Source organism: Puma concolor, chromosome C1, assembly GCF_028749965.1.
Source record: "Puma concolor isolate L17-30 chromosome C1, mPumCon1.1.hap2, whole genome shotgun sequence".
NCBI classification, from domain to species: domain Eukaryota; kingdom Metazoa; phylum Chordata; class Mammalia; order Carnivora; family Felidae; genus Puma; species Puma concolor.
In genome coordinates this window covers 18146706-18153713 of record NC_141674.1, presented here as the reverse complement: position 1 = coordinate 18153713, position 7008 = coordinate 18146706, and the positions used below count along the sequence as shown (strand labels likewise).

The 7008-nt window shown below is 54.8% G+C and overlaps 1 protein-coding gene across 2 annotated transcripts in view; it reads right to left on the bottom strand.

The window, feature by feature from the left end:
• Positions 1–338: 338 nt before the first annotated feature.
• The window catches only part of GRHL3 (grainyhead like transcription factor 3), a 35165-nt gene continuing 28495 nt past the window's right edge, over positions 339–7008 (bottom strand). For both annotated transcript variants that reach the window (XM_086716039.1, XM_086716040.1), the window contains exons 15-16: positions 5551–5615; positions 339–1289 (exon numbers count right to left, since the gene is read on the bottom strand). In XM_086716039.1, the coding sequence (XP_086572165.1) occupies positions 1175–1289; positions 5551–5615 (180 nt within the window). In that variant the 3' untranslated portion in view covers positions 339–1174. The remainder of the gene's footprint in view (positions 1290–5550; positions 5616–7008) is intronic.

The window sequence follows — 7008 nt, the reverse complement described above, 5'->3', positions numbered from 1 at the left end:
TGAGGCCCAGAGCGTGGGGGCGGAGCTGGCAGAGAACTCCGGTCACGTGACTCCCAGCCTGGGGCTCCGCCCGGGGTGAGGTCCTTCCCGGGACTTCTTCATCTCCAGTCAGTGGTCCTAGGGTCTTGACCTTCAACCTGTGGGGCGGCGTGAGACACAGATCTCGACATCAGGATCCCACTCCCTTCCCCGGGGGCACCTCTGCTTCGCCCGTGCCCAGCCCTCGCCACCAGCCTTGGAGCCCAGGTAAAGCACCCTCAGGACAGAGGAGGAGGCGGGCCCAATACGCTTTCGCCCTCTCTTCCGGGAAGACTTCCACAGAAGGAACAAGTGTAGCGTTTGAAGTAATACATAGGTAGAATTTTATTACTAAATACCACGTGAGTATACAAAATGCATAATTGAATAACAGCTAAAAAAAATAGTCCAAGAATGTGAAATACACATTTTTTGAAATGATAAAAATGCATCCATGAAAAATATAAAATGTTGCATATATATACAATATATACTTATATATATATATATATATAACATAAATGAAAATTGTAAATAAGAAATGTGTACATCAGTGAACAGGCATGGAAGTTATTTTATACAGCAGCCACTCCAATGAATCAGCTCTATTATTTACAACTTGTATCAAGGAAATCCGGGAGAAAGAGAGTGTTTCCACCATGGTAACATTTAAAAGTTGTTTGCATTGAAAATCAAAAGAGTTTTCAAGTTAATTGACCAAAGGGTAAGGGATCCTCAGTCTGAAGTTGATGGAAGAACCAAGAATGCAGGCCGGACAGGAGTCGAGTCAGCTTTGGGAAAGAGGGTCCACTGGCACCATCTGAACGGCCAACCAGGAGATGGACTGAAAGCAGGGTCTTCCGAGAAGGAGACAGGCTATGGGAACGTTAAGCAGGACGACACTCTTTCTGGCTGGGCGGGGGCTGGCAGGAAGTCCAGGGTAGATTCAAGCATGAGATGGGGTTCAGGTCAGGATACCTCCTGGGTCCCTTCCTGACCTTGACATCTGTGGGTCTGTGATGTGTTTTTCTCAGGGAGGGCATTCAAGTAACAGCACTGGGGCATGAGGAGAGGTTGTGTGCGGCATGGGCCACTCCCCAGGGGGCTCCTTGCCTGGAGCCACCCCACGGGGTCTGAGGGTGTGGATGCTTGGGCCTCACAGCTCCTTCAGGATGATCTGAATCTTGCCATCGAGCTCCCCCATGTCCAGCAGGAAGGCGACGTGGTTGCTGTAGTGCTGGATGATGTTGTTGTCCATGTTGACCAAGATTCTGGAAGAGAAGAGGAGATGTGTCTAGAATGTGGCAGGCCCCTTGTTTCAGGGCTGCTGGGTGACAAGGATGACAGTAACGGTTACCACCTCTTGGGTGCCAACATTTCGGGCACCTCCTGGACTTTCCCTCTGACCGTCAGAACAACAGAGACGGGTATTCACTGTCCCCCGTTACGGCAGAGGCCACGATCCCCAAGTGGCCGAGCCACACCTCCAACCACGGCCACCGCTGCGCCAGACCACCTCTCCTAATACACACGAGTGTGGACACTTTGAGTGGCTGACGTGAGATGTGTGGAAGATGCGGTGTTCCTTGGTCACCAGGCCGGACCAAGGACTCGGGCACAAAGCGAGAGTTCAAGCACAAGAGGTGTGGTGGGTGGACCAGTGTGGTTTGGGTTCAATGGGAGGCTGCGTTGTGTCACTCAGATGTGCCCGCCTGAGCCAGAGGCAGGTGCCACACGAGTGCCCTCTCAGTTCCACCCCCACGAAGCTGCAATCTCACAGATGGTACAAGAGACTTGAGGGGCTCCGTCCTCTCTCCCCACACCCTCCAGGCAGGGACCTGGGCCAACCTGAGCGGGACCAAGCCTCCACGCCGTGGGCCTCCGCAGAGGGTCAAGGCCACGGTGTTAACCAGAGGACACCCCTCTGGCTGCTGCCTCCCTGATGAAGAGCCCAGTAAGATGTGACCTGACCTGACCACACCAGCTTCCCTTTGTAATGGAGTTGAGTGTCTGCAGCCACTCATCCATCCACCCCACTAGCATTTGCCAAGGTTGTTCCATGTGCAGGGCCCTGCGCCCAGCAAGAACAAGGGCCACGCAGAGATCCTAGAGCCTGCCCTCCAGGAATTCAGAATCTAGTAGGGCCCGAGAAAATGACTCTTTGTAACCCTATTACTCCAGTGGGTAGATGGGGAAGCTGAGGCTCAAAGAAGCACAGGGGTCACACAGTTAATAGATGGCAGAACTGGACTTGAATCCAGATTTCGGTTTCTTTCTGCTGTACCAGTTTTTTAGAAAGAAAAACAAAAACCCTATGAATGTAAGTTAGGAAGTGGCATATGTAAGGAAGGCAAAATCCAGGGCTGGGAAAGAGTTTAGATGGCCGCAAGGTTATTTCAAGTGGGGCGGGAGTCGGGGGGCTGAGGATCTCACGTTACTGCTCCCTGCTTCCGACAAGTAGCTGTTGGCTTTCCAGGGGAAGCTCCGGGGAGGCGGTCGCCTTGTCCCCATCGTCCCCGGGTCTGGAGGATGGAGACCTTACAGAAGCAGCGAGCCTAAGCCTATGGCCTGTGTCGGGCCGTCTCTGCAGACGCTGCTGCTTCCAGCAAGGAGGTCTGGGCGCAGGCTGCCCAGGGTGGGGTGCTGACTGTCAGTGTCTCATTACGGCGCCCCACTTCCTTAGGTTCTGTCAGCCGTTCCTTCCTTTCACAGAGGGATCCTCGTCCAGGGGCTGCAGGCTGGGAACAGACCGGAGGAGGCGGGGCCTGGGCCAGAGGGGTGAGCGCTTTGCTGGCAGCCGGGTGTGTGATTCGGATAGTGGTATTTACTGGGGGCTTCTAGATGCCAGGCCCTGTGTGTCTTACGTGCATGAACTTGAAGGCTGCCTCCCTCCCACTCCCCTGCCGGGCTCCCCGCAGGCCCCGAGTGCACACCTACACACAAGGGATCCCAGACAAGCCCTCAGACCCCTTCCCTTCAGAGGTCAGTGACAACCGGGCCCTAGAGGCAGGGCTTGTTGGGAACCACCGTCCCAGAATGTGGGCCTCTTGTCACTTGCCAGCTACTAGCTGTCTTCTGTCCTGGTTCCCCTGAAACGCTTGGCCAGCTGCCGGGAAAACAATGTATTTGTTAATCTTTCAATCACTCAGTGGTGCTTGTAAAGCTGATTGTATCTACCTTTGTCCGGGGGACTCTCAGGAGGGTTCTGTGCAAAGAAACTAGGCCATCGATTAGAATTTTCTCTCTTCCTCAGAGGAGGTGAGTCTGCCGCTGAGGGCGGTGGAAAACAGGCCCGGCATCTCCTCTCCCCAAAGCGTTTTTGTGGACTCTTCTCATTTAAGCATCTCAGAGGATGCTAGAGCTGAAGTTTTCATGATTGCGAGTGTGGGGGGGTGTAGGGTGCTTCTGAAGGGCCGCTGAGTGATGCCCTGGGCTACGGGGTTAGGCAAATACAAGACCTGGCCACGGTCTTTGTTTGCACATCACTTAGCAGTTAGAGGAACAAGCAGGAGGCGAGGTAAAAAATGGGTGCATGCAGAGGCTGGAGACAGGCCGGGATTCCTTCTGCTGGTTACTAACTACTCTGAACCTCAGTTTCCTCATCTGTAGAATTACACATAATCACACCGAACTATGCCTGGGACTCATTTAGCCCAGCACCTGGCACATAGGACGTGCTCCACACGTGGACGCTATCATCTACCCCGGGGGCTGGGGCATCCTTGCGTGTGTACCCCCACCCCCAAATCACACCGACACGTTTCCTAGCCCCTCAGCGCAGCCTGCAGTGGCATCCGTCAGGGAGGCTGGTGGCCCAGGTGCCGCTGCAGCTGGGGGGCGTGGGCACTGGCACCAAGGGGAAGTAGGGCTGGGCTTGTCTGGGCAAAGCAGGGCCTGCCCTCTGCTATGAGGTGGATTCCGTCCCAGAGAACATGTGAGCCCCAATCTGAAACCGAAACTTGGAAGAAAAAAGCCCACAAAAAACCCTAGGCGCTCATACAACGAAAACCCAACGGATCCTTCTCCAGGGGCTGCAGGACCGCACACCCCCCCACCCCTTGCCCTTCTGGGGGAGGCTGCTGGGAACCAAAGAGGAGGGAGGGCTAGAGGCCAACCCCCGGGCCTGACTGGACGGGGCCTCAGCCTGGGAACAAAACCTGCCTGGCTTTGCAAAGCCTTCTAAAAAGGAAAGCCCGTAGTCAGTAGCCACGGGGCGATGCCCAAGCACCTTCCGGGGGCCGCTAGTAAGTGCAGCTGGAGCTACACCATCTAGAGCAAGAGGATGGGGTCTGCGCTGTGGGCAGAGGGCTGGGAGTGGGTCCTCTGGGCAGGGAATGGCGCTGACCATTCCTCGCTAACCCGAGGCCCCCGCTGGGCAGGTGCAGGGACTCAGTTCACAAGGGCTGTGAAGGTCCAGCTCACTGGCTCTGACCACGGGACCCAAACCTGGGAAGGCAGTCACCACATGGCCCTCCGTCTCCCTTTGCCAAGGGATCTCCCGGGCAGATAGCAAAGGGTGCTGTGGTGTTTAGCACTAATCCCCAGGAACATATGGAAGGTCCCGCACCGCTGGACCCTCTGCAAGGTAAAGCTTTGTTCTCTGCTGCCTCATCCAGACCTGAGCGGGAGGCCTGGGGAGCATCCCCGGGGGGCTCCCTCAAAACCACATTAATCACTACCCCCTTTCCGGACTCATCAGCAGCTTTGCCCTCCTGGGGCCCCCTGACTCGGCCTGTGGCCACATTGCTGGGCCCTTCTGCCTCCACGCCGTTACTCTGCTGCTCCTGCTCCTGGATATTCCTTATCACCTCCAAGCCTCAATTTCCCCATCTGTGAAGCATGGGTAATGGGTGTCTACTTCATAGTGTGGCTGTGAGAGTTAAGTGAGCTACTCGTAGCCCAGTATCTGGCACATAGGCAAGTGAATGGCGGCCACTATCATCATCGTTATAATCAAATGACTTGGCTATCCAGCGGCCTCGGAACTTGGACCTGGGTCTTCTGATCTTTGAACCTGCGCTGCCCCTCCACCTGTGGTCTCTACAAAGACCCTTCCATCAGTCTGCCACTCCTTTCCTTCCTGGTGGTGTTCAGTGTCCGATCTCTGCAGGTGGCCTTGCCTGACGGGGGGCTTTCCACCCAACCCCACACCCCTCATCCTTTCCACGAAGCCAAGTACAAATGCTGCTTGGCATGGGCCAGGCAGAGCACACCTGCTGGGAGCTCCCAGAGCCAACACTTTTAGAGGGAAAGGGGAAGGGGCGCCTGGGTGGCTCAGTCGGTTGAGCATCTGACTCTTGGTTTTGGCTCAGGTCATGATTTCACAGTTCGTGGGTTTGAGCCTTGAGTCAGGGTCTGCGCTCATAGTGCAGAGCCTGCTTGGGATTCTCTCCCCACTTTCTGTCTGCCCCTCCCCTGCTCATGTGAATTCTCTCTCTCAAAAATAATATTAAAAATTAGAATAAAAAAATAAAATAGAGGGAAAGGGGCAGCACAGGGGAAGGGGGAGGGAGAGCTGTTATGAGCACTTACCCCCGCTTACATTTCTTGTAGACTTTGTAAATGTTCTCTTCAGGGAACCCATACTTCTCAGAGATCTGGAAGAAAACAGTAGGGGATGTGTTGTCTGCTGCCCAGACTGGATCCATTCCAGCCTTTTATACTAGGACTTTTTGTTTCCTGATTATGAATGTAACATACATCCATACTGTGGAAAAATCTAGAGAGGACAATTTCAATAGTCCCTAATCCTGTTTCTCAGAGATAAACGCTACTGACATCTGGCTGTGCCCTTTCCCATCTTTTGGCCATGTGTACAGATCTTTTATGTTCCACACAGACAGCTTTATAGAACTGTTTTTAGTTAACACTGTATGTTATAAGCCTTCCCGCATCACAACAAGCTCCTGAAAAACTGCATGTTTAGTGGCTGTAAAATACCCCAAAGAGCAGCCACCAGGTCCCCAACCTTCGCCTGTAGTCAGAACCACACTGTTCCAGCGGGTTCCACTCACCAGCTGCCGACTTTGGGCAAACTAGCTGGGGAAGCCGGTCGAAGCGCCTACCTCACAGGGGTGCTCACGTGACCAATCTGGCCCGTGTAAAACACCTGGGTCGGTTCCTGGCGGTGGAAGGCCTCCATAAGTGCTCACTGTTGTCCTTTTAGAAGGGGAGTGGTGGGGACGCTCCCACCCTGTCGCGAGGGGGATTATCGAAATATTGCCCCCTTCTAGGCAGGAATTACTAACCCCATTGGATGGGGGAGGATGCTGGGCTCAACCAAGGCCCAGCCGGATCCCTGGTCCTCCTGCCCCATCCCAACCGTCACGACCCAAATCACGGGTGCTCCTTCTGCAGACGAAGAACCTGCAGCTCCGAGGCCCGTGAGTGTGGCCGTGAGAGCCAGCCCGCTTCTCCCAGACCACCGGAAGTTTCCTCCGGGCCAGATGGGTCTGGTCTGGTCCCAGCTCCACCACCGGAGGGCAGACTCTGAGCCGGTCACCAGCCTCGGCTTCCTCGTTTGCAAAACGGGCACAATAACGGGGTAAACGCACAGCGGGGTCCTGCGCAGGGACCGAGAAGATTACACGAAGGGCCCAGCGCGGGGCCTGTGCCCTGGTGAGAGGCTCGGGCAGAGGTTACTCTGCAGTCTGGCGTTACTGGCTGCGGCGAGCCTCAGACCAAGGGCTTCAGACTGACGTTCTCTCTGGGCCTTTTAGGAAAAGGGTCAGGTTTGGCTCCTCAGTTATTCTCCGCCCTGCCGGAGATCCCTCCGGTCCAGAAAAGTTCTTAGGCTATTTGTTTTAATGGCTATATGGCTAGAAGCTTCCAGGAGGAAGATCTCCATTCACTCGAACGGACTTAGGTATTTTCTAACCATAAATTGTACAAAGACGGCGTAGGCTGCCCCGTGTGGCGGTGAGCTCCCCATTCCTGGAAGGACACGAGTCAAGAGCGGGTACCCGCCTGGGGAGAGAGCTCAAATACCAG